The sequence below is a fragment of the Prosopis cineraria genome, unplaced genomic scaffold, assembly GCF_029017545.1.
Source record: "Prosopis cineraria cultivar Desert tree isolate PC_DT_omini unplaced genomic scaffold, ASM2901754v1 PC11, whole genome shotgun sequence".
Taxonomy (NCBI): domain Eukaryota; kingdom Viridiplantae; phylum Streptophyta; class Magnoliopsida; order Fabales; family Fabaceae; genus Prosopis; species Prosopis cineraria.
In genome coordinates this window covers 29,866,559-29,891,411 of record NW_026555342.1, presented here as the reverse complement: position 1 = coordinate 29,891,411, position 24,853 = coordinate 29,866,559, and the positions used below count along the sequence as shown (strand labels likewise).

The 24,853-nt window shown below is 29.2% G+C and overlaps 2 protein-coding genes and 1 pseudogene across 2 annotated transcripts; all 3 read right to left on the bottom strand.

The window, feature by feature from the left end:
* Positions 1-943: 943 nt before the first annotated feature.
* LOC129286451 (protein FAR-RED IMPAIRED RESPONSE 1-like) lies at positions 944-3,090 on the bottom strand. The gene is made up of 3 exons (XM_054922413.1): positions 2,717-3,090; positions 1,915-2,380; positions 944-1,762 (listed from the first exon to the last, which is right to left on the bottom strand). Exons 1-3 carry the CDS (start codon positions 3,088-3,090, stop codon positions 944-946), a joined length of 1,659 nt encoding a protein of 552 aa, XP_054778388.1.
* A 3,315-nt stretch (positions 3,091-6,405) lies between these two features.
* LOC129287208 (receptor kinase-like protein Xa21) lies at positions 6,406-8,781 on the bottom strand (annotated as a pseudogene).
* A 5,531-nt stretch (positions 8,782-14,312) lies between these two features.
* On the bottom strand, positions 14,313-15,351 carry LOC129286450 (probable LRR receptor-like serine/threonine-protein kinase At3g47570). Its single transcript, XM_054922412.1, has one exon. The coding sequence runs from the start codon at positions 15,349-15,351 to the stop codon at positions 14,473-14,475; it is 879 nt and encodes a 292-aa protein (XP_054778387.1). The 3' UTR covers positions 14,313-14,472.
* Positions 15,352-24,853: the final 9,502 nt, after the last annotated feature.

Below are 24,853 nucleotides of genomic sequence, written 5' to 3'. Positions count from 1 at the left end.
GAGATGGGATTGCATTTTCTTCAGGCTCCTAAATTCCAAATGATAATGGTTGTGAGTTGATGATATGATAACTGTACATAATTATTAGTATTAACTTATTTACTGTCAACAAGCTTGTAAATGACAATAGTTCGGATGTAGATGGTGCAAAAACATATTGAGTTGAATATGGAAATGTTGATTCTTGAGTCTGTATAAGTTCTGCTGGAATGGTTACAGCTTGTGTCTTTGTAAATTTGTTTTTTGAATCTTTTCTTCTTTTCTTATAGAATGGAGCCTCTTGATTCCCTACGCAAGAAAAATATAAAATTAGTAACAAATTTTTGTATTAAATGCAATTTAAATAAAAAACTCAATACCTCTTGGTCTTTTATAAGTCGTCTTCTGATCATTAAATTTTTTTCCTCCTAAGGTTTATAACGTCGCTTTCTTTTTCTTCCTTCTCTCTTTTTGAACCCTTTAGGCATATTTTCAAAGTCTATGACTGGTGATCTACTTGGCTCATGAGTAGCATCTTCATTACTATCTGAAATTTCTTTTTCCAATTCAATGATGCATCTCTAAACATGCTCAAAACTTTCAACATTCTTGGCTGCCTTTTTTGCCAATCTTCCCATTTTATGCATTAATTGTCTATACCTTTATGTGATTTCAAGCCTTGGGTCTACTTGTATCTCACTCCCTCCAATATCATATACAACATCACTCCTTGCTTCTCTAGTCCATCTCTTGATAATGTATTGCTTGGGCATAATTCTCACATCCTTCGACTCATATACTTTCAATGCATGACAACATAATATCCCAGTAGTCTCAAACATCCGACAAGTGCAACAAATTTCATATGTCTCGGGTTTAAACTCAACTCTCCATTCTCCTTCTTCATCAATCATATGAGCAGTGTATACATACGATGGTCCTTCCTCATCACGATTAGACAACATCACAGAGAATTGGAGATCCATTGTGCTTGGAACATGTCAAAGGCATCGGGGGTATAAGTTAGCACAAGTTGGCGCAATATTTGTTGTCGAGAATCAAACTCAAGCTTCAATTCCTTGTCTCGCTTCTCTGCAACAACTTTGTCAAAAGTGGTAAAGAATTCATTTATAGCTAAGCCCGGTGTTGTGCATCTCTTTACATCAGCATTCACACTTTCACTAAGCTGTGTACTTCTCATACCTAGAGTACGATGATTTTTTACAGAGCACCAAGCCCATTTCTCTTTAATCTTATACATGGATATCAACCATGTATTCTCATGGACATCATAAGAAGAGATTAATTGGCTCCATGCGTCTTCAAACTTGTCTTCTTCTGAAATTTTAGACATGCATTTACAGAAATCAGTTAAAAAATGTGATCCATCTTTCATTAAATTTCCCAAGTATTTGATGCCATTTTGCTTTAAATGCCAAGTACACAGACAATGCTTTGTGTCAGGAAGAATTTCACTTAAAGCTCTTGCCATAGCTTGATCTTGATCTGTAAACACAGTTTCAGGCTTCTTTTGCATATGAGCATCTAAGAAAGTTTCTAATAGCCACTTGAAAGACATAGTGGTCTCATCATACAATAATGCTACTCCAAAAATGACTGCACTTCTATAATGATTAAAGCCAGAAAAGATTGCAAGAGGTCGATGATCACAATTTGTGCAATATGTTGTGTCTAGAGATACGACCTCACCAAAAAGTGCATAGTCTATTAGCATTCCAGCATCTGCCCAAAACACATTGGTGATTTGTTCTTCTGTGTCCACCTGATATTTATGGTAGAATGCAGGATTTGCTGCAAGTTGTTTTTGAAAATATTCAAATAGACACCTTACCTCTCCATACTTCATACTTCTTTGCTTTTCTTTTTGCAAATAGTTTTGCATATCTACTCGAGTATATCCAAGACTTGATTTACCTCAGCATATGTACTCATTAAGTCAAACGTAGCTTTTTGTTGGAGCCCAGACTTTCTTGCCAAATCAATCCCATAAGCATCAACTTCTGATAAATTTCTTTGAGAGGCTAAGAAGTGCCTTGTTGCTGGTGTGTGCAAGGGATGATTATGCTCTTCATCAAATTTAGTGATTTTATACTTTTGATCAATAAAAGACACTATCATTCTTGCCTTACAGTTAGTCCTTGTCTCTGCCCGATACTTGGAAGAATATGTCTCCTTTTTACCTTCTTTCCGACAACCTTCCTTACAACATACATATCGATATGTAATAAGTGAACCATCTTTTCTGCTATTTGTACCATTATACTTTCTAGGTTCAAACCCAGTGTTTTTAGCATATTCTTGCCAAAATTCCCATGCCTCTTCCCAACTTCCAAACTCCCTTCCTATTTTGGGTTTCAATTCATCCTCCATCATAAAGTCCCTATACAAAATAAAATCAACTCTATTTAAATTATATCAAATATTCAATTTTTTAAGAAAAATTCATAAAACATAAAATTATAATCTCAACTTTTTTAATTAACTCCGTTCATCTTATATATACATGTGTGTGAAATATCAAGTTTTATACATGCGTGTGTCCATATATATAGCAATGTCAACGTGTATATTTATATACATACATGCATATTGCTAGCGTGTATATATACACATTCACTGCAGGTTTTAACTGTGTTTTTTTTGATAAAGTTTCAGCTTTTCAATGGGTGTTTGTGTGTGTATCATATAGCTAGTGTATTAGTTTTATTGTACCCACCGTCTTTGTCCTTCCTTCTCTTGTTGAGGTTGCAGCGATCCATTTCTTCCTTCCTCCTCTTCTCTAGCTTGCATCAATCCTTCTATTCCTTCTTCCTCCTCTATTTCGATGCAATTTCTTTCATCATCTTGCCCTGTTTCAATGCAGTTTCTTCCATTTTCTTGCTCTGTTTTTGTGTTTTGGATTGTGTTGTCCATCTCTGTTCGTCTCTGAAGTTTCACGGGAAAATTTGGAGAAAGGAAACAAAATCCCACCCAACCGATGGAAGAAAGAATTCTGGATGATCGAACGGTAATCATTAATCTATACCAACAGTTAGGATCTTTCCACTTATTGAAACTCACCATTTTGTCCGCTGAGCTCTCGGTGCTCATCACTCTGATGAGCTGATGAGCACCGAATGAGAACACATATTTTTATTATTATTTCTATCTCATTTTAATTGTATTTTTATATGTTTTATAGTTTACGTAAAACAATTAAGCCATATTACTTTGCATCTTTGAAACGTAATGGGTCCATTTATTCATTGTTTTGGGGAAAAAGTTAAGAACAATCAAAGCAACTGTGACTGCCATTCTTCAGCGTGCAGTGCCCATTTTCATAAATATGAGCCCCACTTTCTGATTTATAAGTTTGTTTCTATACTATTTTTGATTTCTAATCTCAAGCGTTAAAAGATTCAATGAAACCACCAACAAATGGCAATCAATATGCTTCTTTTGGGTACAAATCTGTTATGGGTGACTGTAACATTCTGAATTTTAGACTTAGAAGCTCAAGAATATGCCAAGATTCAGTAAGCTACTAAGCCCAAGTAATCAAAAGTCCTTAAAGTGACTTGAAAAAAAGAATGATTCTTAAGGACCACATGATAAATTTAAAGTCTTTCTTGGGCAAAAGCGTAATATTTTTACAGACTTCAAGGAAGTGTTCGGAACTAAAAAATTAGCAAGTTGAAGTCCAAAAATATCTAGGATAGGCTAAAAAGAAATAAATAAGGTCCAAGAGGGCAATAAAGATATCTAAGATTAGTCTTGAAAAATAATCAATAAAGTTGCTGGATTAAATAGAAGTGGTGTTATTTGACAACTTTATCCTTATGTCCTAAGTCTTCTAGAGAAGAATTACAGTTAGATTCTACGGATCATAGTAGATCCAAAAAGGGCTCAATGAGATCGCAGTTAGATCTCAAGTTCGCGAGTAGATCTCATGGTCATAATAGACTTGGCAAAAAGTTACTGAGCCACATCATATGCGACAGTTCTCTAGGAAGACGATGGTCTAGGATGAGTTTAAAATACCAAGACCTCTTAAATTTGGCTAACTATTACAAAGAGAGTATCTTTGATTTTTTTTTTCTTAGATAGCTCAACTGCTAACTAGGCTAAGAAAGGAAAGAGAAGAAAAACAAGCAAGAGTAATAGCTTATCCAAAGCCAAATAGTAACTATTAATGTTCAAAGTTAATTATATGTAATTAAATATAATGAGAGAATAAATAAGTACCTTGATTTAAAAATAAACAAGAGTGAAGGTTAACCTTGTAATATCACGCTCAATTGAGGTTAAAGTGTAATTTTTAAGAGTTTTGGGTCTTTAAGTGTAATTACAAAAAATAACCCTAAATATAATTTTCCTAATATGGTCGTTAACCTAAACCTAGATCTTTCCAAATGTAATTCTAAAGTTGAGTTTGAGAGTTACCTTATATAGTAGTAAATTAAAAGATAGAGGAGTCAATTTTTTTGTTGAAGGCTTCAACCAAAAAAACCGCCAAATCATAAAGAACAATGCTACGACAATGGTGTGGCCCGAACTACAAAAGAGTTAAATGAAGACTTTCTAATGTGATTGAGCTCATGAATGGGTGTGGCGGCAATCGAAACTATAGGAGCGGAAAGTTATAAGGTTAGGGTTTTCTATTAATTATTTTTAATATATACATAAATATTGATAAAATCTATTTTATTGTTGATTCTTTTTTAATTTTTTAACCTATTTCAAGATTATTACATTGACATATATGAAATCCTATCAGTTGCGGGATGAATATCTAAAAGATTTGATAAGATGATTTTATAGCATTTCAAATTTGAATCTTTTTAATTCTACTTTATTATAATTATATTTAACTTTACTCCTATTAATTTTATTATATTTTACTATAATTTAATTTAAATCTTTTTTAAGTTGGGTTATCACAATAAATTTTTTATTTATCATTTTCTTTTACTTTGCATTTTGCCATGAGTAATACTGAGTGACCATAGGCAATTAGGCATTAATGTCACTTGCATATTTGCGGATAGGTTGAAAAGGGAGTAATATTTCCCATCTTCTATTTCAGGATGACATCCTTTTCTTATTACTCACAAATATCTCTTTATTGGACGTAATTTGTTTGGGGTATGGTCGCCAATAAGACACTAAATACAAGCATTTCTGCCAGTGAAGATTTAAATCTTAGTTTGTCATGCTATGAAAAACTAGCTCGATCCTTTTGTTAGACCCAAGCCTATTGGTATGACCTCCTTTTTTGGAAAAGTTTCTCCTATCAACTTCAGTGTGTTATGGAATGTCAAAGAATGCACGTAGGTTGGCATCTATACTAAGCCTCTTGGTGTTGCACCTTTCAATGTTTTATATAATGTATATGAGTTTTTGAACATAAAGGAGCAATAATTAATTTCTTATTATATCGAGAGGTTTGATATTGCTCCTTTACTTATTAGTACTTTTTTTTTTCATACATCAAATTTGTAGTTATTTCAACATTCTTTACCATTATTTTAAGATAAGAAAAAATATATTTGAGTTTCATACTTTTTTTTGTTCTTTTTTACTGATTTATTTTATTTGTCCAAGTTGGGTATGCATGACATACATTCTCCAGCTTGCAGAGAGTAGCATAGACTGAAATTATATGACATTATTCTTTATAAGCTGATATTATTTGATATTATTCTTCCATTGTATATATTTTAATTATCGTACAGATTTTTTTTTTAATTACATACATATCCTGTGTAAATACTCTTCCATATTGGAATATTTGAATTAATGTGCAATTTATTTTAAAGACATACAAAAGATATTGATTTTTTTTTTCAAAAAACTTCTCAACAGTTTGATTGAATGATAAAGTACTGATTCTTTTTTATTAAAAATAAAAAAATTGGAAAACCAAAGTGAAAGTTTAAATGATAGTATCTAATGGATCACTCGATTCATAATTGAGAAAATCAAGCAGATATATAAACAAAATAAATTGTTAATATGTTCTTCTTTAAGCATCTTCTATTGAGCTAATGATAGCAACTTTAGTTATTCAAGTTCTTCTCACAAGATATTTCTAATACATAATTATTTAGAGAATAATAGAGGAGAAAAAGAAAATTGCAGTGCTCATTTCGATTTATTTAGAAAACCGTTTCTTCCCAAATCAAATAACTAATGAAAAATAAGAGTGGAATTTTGGTTCTTATTATTGGAAAACAAAATGCTAAAAAGTAAAAAAAAAAACAACATGAAGAAATCCAAAACCCATATAATCAAGTAAGAAAATTTCAAATTTCACATCATATATTATTACAACACACATCACTCCATTTTATAAGAGTACATATTCCCAAGAAAATTAAAAAAAATGTTAAAGGAATAGTAGCTAAAATTTGTTTTAACAATTATTCAACTTGAAGTGCCTCTAACATTTTCCATAAATATAACCTTGATTTTTTTTAATGACACCACAACATCAGCCATTGAAAGTCGTGCCTCAGGTAAGTCATGGCAACAATTCAATGCTAGCTCAAAAACTGATGACATATAAGGTGATAAATTACCAATATTTTGATTTTCTTTGAGAGGCAAATTGGCATCTAGAATATTGGTGATTGAATGTGGTGTTGATTTGCTAACCCAATGCTTTAAACTTAATCCTTCAACAAACATCTCATCTGTTGGCTTCTTCCTTGTAAACATTTCCATTAGTAAAATACCATAACTATACACATCTCCTTTGATAGAAACAACTCCTTCCAATCCATACTCTATTGAATAGTTAACAAACGAATATTTAGTAATAAAATAATCTAAAATTTTAGAAAGCATAACAAACAAAAGAGCATATAAATAAGTCCAAAAAATATTATTATACCATTACCTGGTGCCATATAGCCAATTGTAGCCAAAGTGTTGGTATAAATTTCTAGTTGTCCTTCACCAAACATTCTAGCAATACCAAAATCACTAAGATGAGCCACCATATCTTCATCTAATAAAACATTGCTTGGTTTCAAATCACAGTGAACAACTAGTGTAGAAGAACTATGGTGAAGGTATTCCAAAGCAGCTGCCACATCAATCATTATGTTCAACCTTTGCAAGACATTTAAACAATAGTTATGAGAGTATAACCATTTGTTAAGACTCCCATTTGCCATGAATTCCATAATTAGAGATTTGAAATGATCATTTGAACAACAATTGATGATCTTAATGAGATTACGATGGCGTAAATTGCACATGGCAACACACTCAATATCAAAACTTCTTAATGCGTCTTCCATTTCTAACTTAAATACTTTTACAGCAACTATTTTTGAGTTTGGAAGAGTTGCTTTGCATACTCATCCAAAATTTCCAGAGCCAAGAAGGTTACTCTCATCAAATCCATTTGTTCCCTGCCAAAGCTCATAATAGGATATCCTAGTTGGTATCTCAAAATTTATTAAATCCTTGTTGGTTGAATCATTAATATGATCTCGCTTACACTTTAAAAAGACAATGCCTAAAACAACCAAAATGACAAACATGCATACGATAGGCAATGAGCACTTTATCAATAGCTTCACTTTATTTGATATGCTCCTGTGTTCTTTCCTACATGGGTGAACTTGTAATAGGGACTTCCCACAAAGATCATTATTCATCATAAAAGATTCAGCAGTGAAATTCTGAAAAGGCCCCCCACTTGGAATTTCTCCATGCAATAAATTATAAGAAAGATTAATATGTTGAAGATAGACTAATAACTCTAAGGATTTTGGAATCACACCAGACAAATAATTATGAGAAAGATCCATGGACTCCAAACTTATCATGCCACCAACCGATTCAGGAATATGCCCTTGTAATTTGTTTTTGGACAATGATAGCGTTATCAAAGTTTGCAAGCCACCCATAGCTGTAGGGATGCTTCCTGAAATTTGATTTTGTGACAAGTTCAATAATATGATTGTTCTTAAGTTTGATACCTCTAGCGAAATTGTCCCACTTAGTGCATTGGAGGACATGTCTATTGCCAAGATATCTTTGAGACTCCAAAGGGAAGAGGGTATATGAGAAATCAATTTGTTAGAGCTCAAATCCAACTTCCGCAAAGAAGTATTCCCGAGGCATCCTGGAACCACTCCCGAAAACATGTTGTTGGCAAGATACAACTCACTTAGACTTTTGAGTTGGCAAAGTTCTTCTATAATGGACCCTTGCAATCTATTGTTGCTGAGACTTAAGTACTGGAGGCTATGTAATTTGTTAATTGTATGAGGAATCAACCCATTCAAATCATTGCCATCCATAGATAATGTCATCAAGTTTGATAGATTTCCGAATGTATTGGGTATAGGTTCATTAAATTTATTCGATGACAAACCTAACAAAGTGAGCTTAGATGCATTTGATATGCTATTTGGAATTTGTCCAAATAGTTCATTCTCCACTAGCGATAATTCTTTCAAGTTAGGAAGGCTAGTTCCTAAATATGATGGGAGAAGGCTGGAGAGGGAATTAGAGTCAAGGCTTAAGCTTGTCAATGTTGAAATATTGAATATATTGAAAGGAATTGGTCCACTCAAATTGTTTATTCCAAAAGATAACATTTCAAGTTTAACAAGATTGCCCATTTCCTTGGGTATCAAACCTGGAAACGCAGAAAAAGACTACACATGTTAGTAATCTAAAAACTTAAATATTTGTGTTAGGCTAATTAATCTTGCATAATTAAGTAAGTTTTTATATAAAAAATTAGGCAAATCATAAACTATCTTTGAGATGCCATGGTTATATAAGAATTATTTTAAAATTGAAGTTTTTATGTTGTAATTTTTGAATAATTATTTAATAGGAAATCAATGATTTTGTGAAATAAAACAAAAACTATTGAAAATTTTGAAAACGAAAATTAAGCGGGGAAAAGATGTACTCTTTAATAAAGGGGGAAAATATAGATTTTAAGTTAATAAGAGAAAGATAAAATCCTTTCAATATTGACACACTTGGAAATGGGGAAAAAAGATAGGTAACAACATTTTCTTTTCAATGGTGCTTGCATAATATATATATATATATATTTGGCAAAGAAAAACATACATATGTCGTGTACTGAGAAATTCCTATAGACCTGGTGTACCATGTTATCTAGGATCCATCCAAAAAAATTGTACTAATTTGATCAAATAAAATATTATATTTCATTATTTTCAATGACTCTAATTATTTTAATTAGAAAATGACTTTAATTTTATAATAGAATGTGTATTTAATTTCTTTCTCTTTTCCCTCTTCTGCTATCATTAATATCAGAAATAATTTATATTTAATATCATCTAAATATTATATTTTTATTGGATAGATCATGAATGATGTGAAACATTAAGTCTATCTAAGAATTTCTCATGTAGTATAACGTAAAAAACTATACGTATCTTAGTAATCCAAAAACTTAAATATTTGTGTTATGCAATTAATCTTGCACAAATATTAGTTCTTAAAAATCTTAAAATAAAAAAGTAGAGAAATCATAAACTATTTGTAGATGCTATGGTTATGGAGGATTTATTTTAAAATTAAAGTTTTTTATGTTGTAATTGTTCAATAATTATTGAATAGGAAATTAATCAATTCGTAAAAGAAAACAGAAAATTTTGAAAAAAATAAAAAATTAAATAGGAGAGGATGTATTCTTTAATAAAGTTTTTTCATGCATTGCAAATTAATCGTGTGGGGCAACAAAGCATTAAACTACTTTTCGGCGAATTTGTTTTTCTATAATTGAACTGAGAAATAATCAAATATACTTTTCTTAATTAAAAGAAAAAGGGTCCACATCACATATAATGAGTCCACATGTTCCATTTAAGAATAATAAAACTTTTAGTCACTCAAGTTTGTATCGATCATTGATTTGGTTTCATAAATTTCATTTTATCAGTTTAGTTCCTTATATTTTCTTAAATTATGATGTGAGTTCTTTAAAATTTAAAAGACAAACTAACTCTTAAATTAATAACATATATTAATGAGTTGGCATGTATAGGTAGCTAAACGAGAAAAAAAAAATAGTGCTCAAATAAGTTTAATTTTTATCAATCTAGTGATTTATGCAGCATTTTTTTCTTTTCTTTTTTAAATTTTGGTCCATTTTTTCTTACATAAATAATTATACTTTTTTTATTAATTTACATGGTTGTTTTCAATATTCTGTTATCTATGTCAATGTTATCTCCTCTTTAAATAAATGAAAACTAAATCAATAATTGAGGCAAACTTAACCAAATCAATACAAATTAAACTTAAAAAAATAAAATTAATCATTGAAGCAAATTTAAAGCGCTAAAAATTTCATTATCCTTATTATATATATACATCTCTGTGGGTGTATGTATGTATGTATTTTGCAACATCTTATAATTTCAAACTAAATAATTGTTCAAAAATTATAATAAGAAAAACTTTAATTTGAATAGTTTTATTAACTTTGTCCAGAATTGAACGTGTGGAACTATTCCTCCTGAAACCTTAATGAAGCAAAGTGAAACAATCTAATTATTTGTCTAACTATTGAAAACATCTCATATTCTGGTTCGTTAGTTTTAGCATACATATTTAAATATTTTTTGTTCATATATAATGAATAAGAAAAATACAACTCCAAACTTGTCTGTATTTTAATGTTATTTTAATATAAAACTTACTTTATCATACAAAAAATATCAAATATTATGAAATCTAGCATGTTTAAGAATAAGTCTAAAACTTATGATGATTATATCAAAAATAATTTTTAAGTAAATACTCGTTTCAACCACAGAAGATTTAATGAATTTGCAAGATTAAAAAATTTGAAAAGATTAAAAAAAAAGTTAAAACAGATAAAGAATGTCTTCTTAAATAAGAGGAGAAAAAATATAAAATTAAACTTATTAGGAGACGCATAAAATTTTAGAACAAAAGTAATGGAATTTTGGATTTACTCCATTTCAATATGCATGAATGAACAAGAAATTATGAATGAAATGACGATAAACAAAATTCTATTTTAGATTTACTCCATTCAAAAAAGAGATTAACAAAATGGAAACATAAATATAAGCACATTATACATACCTGTAAATGAGTTATCACCCAAATACAATTCCTTTAAAGATGTGCAATTACTTATTGATTTTAGAATACTTCCCTCCAATTGATTACCATCAACATCGGGGATTTCAAGTAAAGGGAGTTTATGGCACAATTCTTTTGGTAAATTCTCAACCTCTCTCAAAGAAGACATGTTCCAAATAAATGAAGGAATTTCACCTAACTAAAGTACAAAATGTTTGCTTGTTGTTAGTGCGACTAGCAATTCCCCAAATTCTCGTACAGAGATATAAATAATATATGAAAATTTGATAATTAGAGGTTTAACATTAATAGAAAAATATAAAATAACCTTTTCTGGCAACTCTCTCACATAAAAATTAAATCGATTTTTGTGAGATCCATGTAAACGGATAGCATTAAATGTATCAAGTATACTATAATTTTTAACTCTTAAAGTGGTTTCAGTTAAAAACTTTTCTAATATAGAATGAGCATAATAATAAATGAAAAGTTTGTTAAAGAATAAAGTAAGGGATAGGTAGATTGAGCATACCTGTAAAGGAGTTGTACTGTAGATATAATTTTTCCAGCACCGTCTCATTGTCAGCTAGTACTGGAAGATTACCATCCAAATTGTTTTTTACTAAAGACACAGTTCTTAGAGTAGAAATGCTAAAGAGAGATGATGGAATTTTACCTGTATCAATTTAAAAGTGAACAACTAAAATTACATTAAAGCAAGATATAATAGTTACAAGTCTCTGATTAATCATTTAATACTAAATTGATCTTGGAGAGAATAAAAACAATATAATGATAGAATAGAACAACAAAGGTATATGAAATTGTATTAATTGATGGTCATATTTTGGGTGTCAAAAAATTAATCTAACAGTGATAAATAGAATAAACACGTGCACACATACATGAATATTTCCACCAGGCCTTTCCCCAATTAGATTCTTTCTATTAACAAGGTTTGCACCCAAAAAAAAAAAACACATTGAAAATGTCTTTATTATTCATTCTAATATATTGATTGTCACATTGGGCCTGTGATAATTGGGCTTGGGATACGTGAGCTTGCATTGAAGTGGTTTGGCCACAAGATTTACCTTTAAACAATTTAAGCCTTCTTTTTTTGTTTTTTTTTTAGGATTAAGGTTCATTTTTACATCTGAACTTTTTCTTGAGGAGCAATTTTATCCCTGTACTGATAAGTGAGGCAATTTTACTCTTAAACTATTTTTTGAGAAACACCAAGCATTCTGTTGTAGGGGTTTTTTGTTCCTCAAAAAATAATTTAAAGGTAAAATTGCCCCACTTATCAGTGCAAGGGTAAAACTTCTCCTCTAGAAAAAGTTCACAGGTGAAATTGTACCTTAACCCTTTTTTACAGCAATTATTGATATGAGATTAGCAATAATTAGTAATGTCAATCTTGTTATGATATAATTGGAATTATATTTATTAAATTTATATTATTTCTCACATCAAGCAATATATGTAAATAATAGTATCACCATTTTATTTTATTTTACCATGTATATGAGATTTTTTTTGTTTTTTAAATTAAATATTTTTTATTGATACAAAATAAATATTTTTCTAGCAATACAAGTGACAAAGTACATACATATTTAAAATGCGTTTAACAACATGAAATGTGGTAGCAATTTTAAAAGCCGAAACAAGAAAAGCTAGTTCTAATATATTAGCAAAAGCTTGTATATTAGAAGCAAAAAGTCAAAACCCATCAATGTATGTAGGCATATCATGGATATAATTAAAGTTGATGTCTTCCAAGTTGTTTTCTATATGTGTAAAAAAAAAAACAAAACACAAGAAAACTTGCCTTCAAAAAGAAAATGCAGGGAAAATGAAAAATAAAAGGTAAGAGAGAAGCATCAAAAATCCAAGCAGTCCTTTCTATTGTCCCTATCCAATTATATCAGTATAGTGAAAACAAATATTGTAGATAGTACAAATCGTCAAAATTAAACATTCCTAAAAACTTATGGGTGCCATAAAAACAATAAAGAAATGATACATAATAATAGAATTAAACATGGAAGCTTTATGAAATCTATTAATTGACAGCATGAAATCTTCTAAGAGTTCAAAGAATATAAAGTAACTATGGTAGAGAGAGAGAAAATAAACATATTATATTTTCATGAGAATTGGATGTATCACCAAAATTACTTTGCCACAATACTCTTCCTATGTAGGAAGTCTCACGAGATAATATATACACAAGACATTCATATTTTTTATAATGACGTTTTAAGAATTACTTTGAGACATAATACTAAAATACTCTAAATGATAATATCAAAGTACAATTAGTTTAAAAAAGCCACGACCCATAATTGGAAAGATGAATAATCATAGAATATACTATTGTCAGTTTATTGTCACGTATTTCGTGTACGCGCATGCACGATATTCAATGAAGTGCAGATGTGTAGTTACTTGTAATGCACCAACCTTATGCGACCAACAAACAAATGCACATCATACACCCGCAAGCATCACAAACATGAAACACATTTTGAAATTATTTTAATTTGAAAGATTAAAACAAACAAACAAAATATCAAACATCGTTTAAAACAATCATATAATTTAAACTCTTACCTTGCAAATTGCTATCGGCAAGATATAAGAATTGGAGGTTTGTCAAATTTCCAATATCAGTTGGAATGATCCCTCGATTGAATATGTTATTACTCAGTTCTAAATCTGTCAATTCCTTGCATTGATGCCAAATAGAGGGTATCTCTCCAGACAAATCATTATCATAGACATAGAATTTTACAAGTTTTGGAAGCCCAAAACACAGGTTTGTTGGAAGACTACCAGATAAATTATTCATATTAAGTTCAATGTATTGTCGAACTGAATTATTAAATAGAGAGGTTGGTATAGAGCTTGAAAGTTGATTATTTCCAAGATATATTATTCGTAGTTGCAGAAGATCACCAATCTCATTTGGAATGCCTCCTTCAAATGTCAAAATATCAATAATATGTCAATACATATCTAAAGTATATGGAAGAATTTTCTAAAGTATGCATTTTTTTACTCATGTTTGCAGTGTTTTTTTTTTTTTTTACATCATGAGGATCGTCCAAACTAAAAATGAATGTCATGCAGCAGAAGCTTCATTTACTTATTTTGTAAACAACCCTTAATATGTTTTAAAGGACAGAACAGATATCCATTTTCAAGGACCGATGGCCGTTTAGATCCGTTATCAGGATTAATATATTCTTTATTCCTATGCTAGCTCTTATATGAATGCACTGTAAAAAAGGAACAAATATCCCATTGCTTCAATTGCATGCAGATTCGTGATCTATTGAAAAAGTACAATTGATAATTTTTTTAAAAAAAGGAAAACTGATAAAAACGTGCATAAAAATACCAATAAATGAAGAATATATAATAGTCGAGGCAAATTAACAAAGATCCTTCCATGTGATCCTTGAGGGAATATATCATGCTAACCAAATAGATTAATTTAGAGCAAAACCAAATATAGGTATAAAAAATGATCCAAAACATACCTGAAAAAGTGTTATAAGAAAAATGTAATATCTCAAGTGAAGATAAGTTGGAAATTGTTCGAGGAATGATTCCTGAAAGTTTGTTTCTTGAAAGTCGTAAAATTTTCAAGCGCTCAAGTCTTCCTACCTCAACAGGGATGCTTCCCTCAATTAAATTAGAATTCCAATCTAATGTCTCTAACCTTGATAGATTGAATAGAGATAGTGGAATAAAGCCATCAAAGCTATTATTTCGAAGATTTAAGTACTCTAGTGTAGATAAATCTCCTATCCATGCCGGAACTTCTCCATGAAATCCATTATAGCTCAAGTTCAATAGTTTCAATCTATGCAATTGAACTAACTCTCTTGGTATTTGGCCATAAAAATTGTTGCTACTAAGATCGAGTTCAACAAGAAATGAGAGGTTTCCCACTTGTGGGGATATGGTGCCTTTAAGATCCATGCCACCAAGATTCAAGGAATGGACCCTTCCATGGCGAGTATTGCAAGTGACACCAACCCAATTGCATGGAGAAGAAGAGATACACCAAGTAGATAAGAAATCGTATGGATCTGCAGTGATACAAGATTTAAGGCCAAGAAGTGCAGATTTGTCGGTAGTAATGTTTGAATCAATCCAAGCTAAGGAGTATATGAAGAAATGGATTGAGAATATGAAGAAAAGAAAGGAAGGAGATTTTCCCATGTTAGCCATATTGGACTTTTTAAAATTGCAAGTTGCGTATCTAGGAAATCACGCATCATTTTATACTTACCAAACTCCAAATCAAGTCAAGTTGTGCAAACACAATGACAAATAACAAATTCAAAGGACAACTCTCATGATAAGATTACAAAATTAAAGAAAAATATTAATTATAATTAGCGTGTTTGGTAAATTATATCTGTTTTTTTTTTTATAGTTGAAGATATTATTTTAACCTTTTAACATAGATATCAGATCTAACTTGAGTAATTGGTGCTTCTATATTAAAAATTTCCGGAGTCTTCAAGCATTGAATATTTTAATCTTCTTATCTCTGACATTTATATTATATATTGACTTGTGTCTGTTTCAAATTAATTTTAATTCTCCACTTATCTTGTAAATATAGCTTATATATGTTAATGCGTACATGCAATAAAATACATAAAATTGTATATAAAGGTTGTTTGCAAAGAACACATACCCTGTAGGACTGAGTTTGAATTTTTCTTCAAATATGAAAATTATTTTAGTGATTTTTCTTTAAATAGTTTTGAGAATACTCTTTGAGTTGTGAGATATAGTTTGGTCATAGTGAGACATCAGCACAACATTTATTGGGAGTATGATATGCACATGGGAGTAAGTTTGTGAAAAAATTTCTTGTCGGTAAACTAAAAACCATTACAAAACTTGCAATGTTTTATTTTTTGTTGAAGCAGTATGTTTTTAGTTACATTATTTGTATTTGAAAACCAAATGAATGCATATTAAGAATGAAATATAGAGAAAATAGATAATAGATAAATCAATTATAAGAAACACAAATGTTTTAATATTTGTCAATAATTACTTAACCTTACGTTAGCACTTTTGGTTCAACCCAACAGGACTCCATAATTTGTTAAGAAAGGTGGGGGAGATCTGATGCTTATGAGTGCAGAGATTTTTATATTTAATATAATCCAAAAGAAGCAAAAGAATAATATAAATTAAAATACATTGTAGATTGTGTTTAATAATATACTTTAAATTAAATTATAAAAATTAGAATTCCATCACGTACTATTTCTACATGGATGAGTGATGAAGTGCACGGCATGCTTGACTTGTGAGCTGAGTGAATATAGGAATAATTATTACATAAAAATAATCCCAAAACAAATGTTAGTTATAATTGCACTTACTACAAGTTTGCAGGCCATATATAGAGGGTACACAGAAGAACATTAATAGTGGGAAGACTTGTGAGAAGGCATATATATCTATCATTCATTTGTAGGTATACCGTAAGTGCCGCGCTTGACTTGTGAGTGGCAGGCATCAAAGTCACTCTCCATTTCCATGCAAATGGAACAACATAAAATGGCAAAGTCAAAACAAAATTCTAGATAAGTATTTTTCTGGAGTAGCTGTAGGTATATTCGTTTATTATAAACTATATATCCAATAATACCATATACAACAAAGACATGCAATTAATTAAGAGTTTAACAACAACAAAAAAATAATTTTTTTGAGTAGCTGTAGGCCAGGTATATTCATGAATTACTCCCCAATTCAATTATGAAACCAAATCACCTCTTAATTAGTGACTATAAATAATTTACTAACTGGTAAAAATACAAATAAAAATTCAATTTTTGTCATCATTCCCATCAATTTCAATGTAATGAATGACCTTAAACCATCAAACTTATGAAGTTATAAATAACGATTATCAAACCAAAATAGATATTTTAAAAGAAAAAAAGTAAAACTAAACAAAGATCAGATTTGATGGCCAAAGCTCACTTGGTTAACATTTCTTGTTGAATAATGAAAGGAGTGTTTTTAATTTTCTTATTTCTATTCCTATCGAAAGTACCCCATCCAACAAAAACAGAAGAATTAATCAAATGATCAGTTAAGAGAGATTATTAAGTTTTTATTTTCTTATTTTCTTATTTCTATTCAGCAAACATCAAGCATGTTTTCCCCAAGTGTATAACTATATTTTATTATGATTAATAAATATTTTTCATTTTATGAATATATAAATGCCAAAATTATATACGTGGCTAATGATTATCCGCCAAAAAAAATAGGAAGTGGTTTTTTTTAATTTTTATGACATTTTCAAAATTTAATTTAAATATCAGATACCATTTTTTTGTTTTTTTTGCAATTATGAAAATACCCGAAGTCTTGAAACGTATAGGGATTCTCTTTCTAGCTATTTTATTTTTATTGATGGTTAGGTAATTACTTGAAACTTAGTTTCCTAGATGAGTGGACTTGATGTCACAACTCCAAGGCTTGATATTTTCTAAATCATTGGAAGCGAAGGTTCAAGTCACGCTTGACTTGTTATTATGAATTAAGGAAAAGACACAAATTAATATATTTTCTTCTTTAGAGGACAAAAAATAATTATTAAAGATTAAAATTTAATTTGTCCCTTCAAAGAAGTTGATGCAATGGAAGAGAAAGAAAATTGCATGTTGTATAATTTCTTCCATTATCACATTGATAGAGGACCGCATTTTATTTTGGCTTCATTATTTTATTTGTGGTCAATTTGTCCCAGCGTGCTGTATAATTTCACTTTCAAGACCACATTTTCATTGTCTTATTCATTTATATAGCCAGGTTGGGCAGCCATTGAAAAAAAGTTTGTGTAGATACATTGTCCCTTCAATTATGAATTTCTTTTTTAATCATTGGGTGAGACAATCATTCATTTCTTCATTACTTGGCATTAAAAATTTTATAGATATAGAGATTCTACTATTTATAAAATGCTTGTTTATAATTTTCATGAAACTTAAACTGATGAAAGAAATTTGTGTGTGTTTTCTCTCATTCTCATTACATGTGGCTAATTTAATTAACAAAATGTATAAGTTTATAAGCATTAGCGATACTGACTATATAATTTAATACATATGAATTTATTGAAATCATCCTCATTTGACAGAAAATTTGCAAGCAAATAATAAAATGTTGGCATAAAAATAATTTAAAAATGTTAGCATTATCACATAAGGCATGCTTGACTTGTGAGTTGGGCAAAGATAGAAATAACTGTTGCATAAAATCGTTTTCATTTCAAGAATCATATTTTCATTATCCCATCATTGTATTGGTTAGTAGAGAAACCCAAAAGGTATGTTAGTGATAAGAAGCTTTGTCCTTTTATGAATAATATAAGTTTTTTTTCTTGGACCATATTTTCATTTTGGTTGTGTTATTTCATTTATGGTTAAGTTTGGTAGGCCATATATAGAGGGTTCCCCAAATGGTTGCTAATAGTGAAGGGAAGACTTGTGAGTAGCCATAAAAAATCTTTGATTGGTTATCAAAATTCTTCAGACTTGGAAATGCCGTGCTTGACTTGTAGTGAGTAGGCATCAAAGTCAGTCTCCATTTAACAAATAAAAATATTACTTAATTAATGTTAAAAATACAGCTTTCTATAAATTGTGTGTGTGTGTGAGAGAGAGAGAGAGAGAGAGAGAGAGAGAGAGAATGATATATCATATTGGTAGACTTTAGAAATTAAAGAAAAAAAAGGTATATGCAATATTAATAAAGATAAAAGCAAGTAAAGCATATCACAATTAAGGTGAAAACACTTAAAAGCTACATTATGTTATGCATAATCAGTCTTTTATTTAAATGTTTACCATAAGATTTGCAATACTTTAAAGAAAAAGTTTTTTAGAATTACACTGAAGGATAAGATCTTGTGAAAATTGAGGTTGGTTTAGTTTAATTTGAAAACTAAATACATAAATATACACACTGCCCATTGTTAGTTTGAATCTCCATTAGGAGAGGTGTTCAGACAGTGCCTCGAACATGTTGCCTTCAATAGGTAGATATCTATTGGTAACAAGAAAAAAGAAAAACTAAACACATAAATATACACATTACCCATTTGTTATTTTTATAGAGAAAAATCGATATTCCAATCAACAATTGAAATAGAAAAATACTAATTTACTTAAATTTCTTTTGAATTGATGATAGAAATCTAAATCCTCTGAATTTGGGATTGGTGAATTTCTATGATTTTTTCCTTTTTAAGAAAGAGAGAGAAAATTTAATATTTTATAAAAAATAATAAAATGAAAGAAAATACGAGGAAAAGAAAATTTCACAGAAATTCACCGTTCCCAAATTCCAAGAATTTAAATCCAAAAATTTAAAGTTAATTGCTTCTAATGAAGTTGAAGGTGTGAGATGAGACCTAATTATGTAAATTAAATAATAGGAACGATGCTAAATCAGTTTTTGATATACATATGCAAAAGCTTCTTAGAGTATCCAAAGTCTTCAAACGTACATGGAGTCCAAGTATGCATGATACAGTAAGAATATAATACACAAAAAAGGTAACAAAAAATACACAAAAGAGAGTAATTAATTAAAAAAAATCAGTCCAAAAAGACTCTTATAGTGCATTTTTATTAATGGAGATTTGGATTAGATCCAAACCCCTCATTTGGATATACAAAAAATTATGAATTTGGATTAATTCAAATCCAAATCCATTTCTTATTACAATTCCTTTGTAATTTCATATTCTTTCTACATCCTAGTCATTTGAAATTCTAGTCACTTCAAACATATCATTTTCTTTGAATTTTCACTATTGATACTTCTATGATTTTAGTATTTTTTCTATTATTTCATTCTCATCTCTCATTGATTAAAAATAGAAATAAACTCATCATTTATAATTTTATATTTTCTTTTTGAATCTCAACTCATTTAGTACATTATTGGGAGTTTGATGCGCACATAGAATTAAATTTGTGATAGATTTTGTTGATGATAGCCAAACCTCCTGAAGCAGTATGTGTCGGTCGCATTGAATATGTCTTTTGTTATGTGTTTGGGAAAAACAATTAGACAGCCACACACACACACACACATGAATATTGTATTATGCATTCTTTTTGTTATTTTTTAATGGCATAGCCTTAGAGTATCCAAAGTCTTCATTCCGTCATATAGGTACATGGAGTTCATGTATATATGATATCTAATTATCTACTAAGCATTAATAAATTTTTAGATCTTTTTTTAATGGATTTAGATGCAGGTCATAATATCTTTTTTTAACCTTCTCAAAGTTTAACCTTACTATATAGATGTCACATTAAAAATTTTGTAAGTTGACCATACAAATATATTATAGACGTTTAATATTAAAACTTTTCATAATTTTTAACATTAAATGAGGATTATTGATATTAAGTCTGGACTATTCAGACCGATAAATAGATTTATTAAATTTTGTATAACTGATATAATTTTCTTATTTTAAAAATGTAAATAAAAAATATTAAATATTAAATCTTAATCTGGAGAGTCCAGATTATGCACCCCCACTAATGAGGCTTCCATTCCTTGTTGATTACTTAATCAATGACCTTCATAAAATAATCATCTTGTCATACATTCATTATTTTTCTTATTGGCTCTAGCTTTTGTGCCTTACTCATTTTTTGGTTCAAACACTCCCTCAAAAACAATGATAAAATGAAGGCGGAGAAAACGGGCTTAGGCGTAATGCGTCACGGATGACGGAAAATGAACGTCCTAATCTACAATGGGAATAGACGTAGTGGCTATTTATATTCCAATTTGGACATTGTTGGCTTATAATGAGACGTACTGTAGTTATGCATCAACTCAGTAGCATTACTGGAAAATAATCCAACATTTAAATGGGGTATTGAGCTGACCATAAGAATGTGCCCAACTTGCAGTCCTAATTCAACCTATACTTCATCTATCATTCATTTGTAGGTATATGGTAAACGCCATGCTTGACTTGTGAGTGCGCATCAAAGTCACTCTCCATTTCCGTGCAAAATGGAAATAATCTGGTGGGGGAAGCAAGCGCTAAGTGGTCCATACGTACTCCATATTAATCAATTCAAAAATAATCTAAATAAAAAAAAATAAGAATACAAAGTCAAAACAAAAATTCTTGAATAAGTATTTTACCTGAGTAGTTGTAGGGTAGTATATTCATGAATCACTCCCCAAATTCAATTATGATACCCAAATCACTTCTTGATTGGTGATTATAAATAATTTACTAACATCTAAAAATACAAATAAAAATTCAATAAAGATCTTTGTAAGTTTATCATTATCCCTATCAATTTCAATATAATGAATTCACCTTAAACTATCAATTTCAACTACAACATTTTCTATTACCATATGTCTAAAATTTTTCAACACTCATCTTTAATGTTTTTTGCACTAACTATTTCTTTTAATACCAAACACATCAAGTTACGTACTGGATACATCAAAATGATGAGTACTGAAAATGTTAAACCTCAAGTGCTAAAAAACAAACTCAAAATATATTTAATTTCAAGGACTTTGGTCCGTGTATTTTTACATTTCTAATATTTTAAGGTCTTTAATTATAAGCAATACTCTTATAGGGTCTTTAAATGTGATTTGGGCTTTTTTATAATAAGGAAAAATATATGAAAATGAAAAAAGTACTTTAACAAAAATGAATGTGCATTAAGAATGAAATATAGAAAAATATATAATAGATAAATCAATTATAAGAAAAACAAATCTTTTTAATAATTGTTGACAATTTATTAGTCTCACGTTAATTAGCAATTTGTCTTCAACCCAAGGGGGTTTCGTCTTTGTTAAGAAAGTGGGCGATATCTGATGCATATGAGTGAAAATATTTTTATTTTTTATATAATTTGAAAGAAGCAAAAAATAATATAAAATAAAATATATTGCAGATTGTATTTAACAATATACTTTCAAATTATAAAAATTAGAATTCCACCTTGTGCTATACAGGGATGAGTGATAAAGTGCACGATGTGCTTGACTTGTATTACACAAATATCATCCTATTAAAAAAGTTGATGCAACAAAAGGGAAAGAAAAATTATGTCTGTCATGAAAAAAAAAAAAACAAGAAGCTTTGTCCCAAAAACCTGGTATGTTATCACTTCAAAAACCATATTTATATTACCACAGTATAGCTCTTGATAGAGCAACCCAAAAAGTCTGTTAGTGATATGTCTCTTTGTGATGAATATAATTTCACCTCGTGGACTATATTTTTATTTTCATTGCACTATTTCATTTTTGGCCGGTCAAGTTTTGTAGGCCATATATAGAGGGCAACCCGAAATAAGTGTTATTGATGGAAAGACTTGTCAGTAGGCATAAAAAATGAAAATAATCTTGATTGGATGTCAAAATTTTTTAGACTTGGGTTAGATATCTATCATCCATTTATAGGTGTATGATAAATACAGTGCTTGACTTGTGAGTACTTAGTGGGCATCAAAGTCACTCTCCATGTTAGTGCAAAATGATACTTTAATAAAGGGAAGGAAAAAGAAAGCAAGTGGTAAGTTGTCCATACTCCACATTAGTCAATAAAAACCAATCTAAATAAAAAAAATTGTAAGACAAAGTCAAAACAAAATTCTTGAATAAGTATTTTTCCGGAGTAGCTGTAAGTATATCCAAGAATTATAAACTATGTATCCAATAAATATGGAGCCCAAGTAATTTTATTTTAAATAAAAAAGCATGCAGTGAATGGGTTCCGTATTAATCAATCAATCAAAATAAAAAAATGAAATAAGGACAGAGGGACGAAAAAAAATTAAGCCCAATAGAAACCTTAATATCGTTTCTTATAGAAATCTTATAGTATGTAGAAATTTTATTTTTTTGACTTGTGTTTGTTTCAAATTAATTAAATTTAATTCTCTACTTTCTTGTATTTATAGCTTATATATTTTAATTAACATACAATAAAATACATAAATTATATAGAAAGATTATTTACAAAGAACGCATTCTAATCATAATTTTATTGTTAAAGTAACACTCAATCTCTCTACAAAAGAGAAATTCAGTAGGTGACCATAAATTCCGCATTACATAATTTGATTTGATGGTATGAAAATGGGGTGTTGAAAAAAATGGAAAGAAAAAAGACAATATGTAGAAAATTCCACCATTAAACGGTAAGTCAACGAGGACCGTATATTCATTATCATTTCAATATTTTAATTTGCAGTCAGTCAAAAAGAAATTTGTGTTTTTATCTTTAATAATTTTGAGATATTTATAAGTGCTTCATATGAAAGGGTCATATTAACAAACCATTTGTCATGAAGTGCTTGACCCCCTTTCACACAAAAAATTATATTGAAGGATCATAAAAGATTAAAAATGAGTTTTTAATTTGATTTATAAATGTTAATTATTAATAATAATTAAAGAAACCATGTTCACAATGTGAAAAATCTGATTTTAGTTCAAAGATGAATATTGGTCACGATAACAATGTAAAAGATAAAGTGAATACTAATCTGACGTATATAACCAAGAGTTTAATTAATATGATATTATACATACATCTAAAATACTTGTTACTTTATACACACACACATCTATAGTATTTAATATTTTCTATCTCAAGGATACTCTTAAATGATTCTAATTAATGAAAAAAATTAAAAGAGAATGACAAAGATAATAGTATTTAATGAAAATTACTTATAAAAAATTGATGTAATTTTAAATATGGCATTAATTTTATTATTAGGCTGAGTAATAAATTTGTTTAATAAAAAATTGAGAGGGTAATAATAAACTGCAACAATAACATTAAAGGACCATCTAAGAATATTATTTACGGTTAAGGATAATAAAATTTTAAAAAAGGACCACTGTGACTAAGTAATAATAGGAATTAAAATTTTTCTGAATTAATTTTTGCAATACACATCTTCTACATTTTCAGTGCTCATCTATATCATTTTTAATACTTGATTCTTTTCATTTATTAATAGTCATTTTAAATGTTTTTAATACTCGTCTTCCATGTTTCCAGTACTAAAACAAATACTTACTTTTAATTCTTTTTAATAATAAAATTAAGGAAGATGTGTATTGACAACATCCAAGTTAACTATTGAAAAATAAAAAATAAAAAACTGAGTACTAAAATGTAGAAAATGAGTACTGAAAAATCCAATCAATAAAATTTTAATCTCAATTAACAACCCTGATTTTTTGGAAATTCCTTTTTTAGGGTTATTAACTATAATTAATATTGTTAAAAAGTTTTTAAATATCATTTTTCCTAATAAATATGAACTATTGAAATGATAATGTACGATCTCTTGGGCAACACATCGTTTTTCCTAATACACACATATTGTTTAATTAACATGATATTACGTATACATCTCAACCAACGTAAAAACTGCATATATTTTCCTTGTTTTAACTCAGGGGAACATGGTCTGGCCCATAAGAAAATATTTAATAAGAACACACATAACTATAAAAAAAAAAAAAAACATTGTCTTGTAAAAGAAGTTGCGCAAAGAAAACCAATTCTTCATTATTACATAGCTTTGCTATTTCATTTGTGGTCAAGCCTGAATAGGCTATAGAGAGTATCCCAGAAACACTATTAGAAAGATGTAGATTA

Coding starts and splice junctions, on each gene's coding strand:
- LOC129286451 (XM_054922413.1), bottom strand. CDS start 3,090: ATGAGCACCGAGAGCTCAGCGGACAAAATGGTGAGTTTCAATAAGTGG. Junction 2,381..2,716: donor GAGAAGGAAGGACAAAGACG/GTGGGTACAATA, acceptor TATTTTGTATAG/GGACTTTATGATGGAGGATG. Junction 1,763..1,914: donor TAATGAGTACATATGCTGAG/GTAAATCAAGTC, acceptor CATAAATATCAG/GTGGACACAGAAGAACAAAT.
- LOC129286450 (XM_054922412.1), bottom strand. CDS start 15,351: ATGGCTAACATGGGAAAATCTCCTTCCTTTCTTTTCTTCATATTCTCA.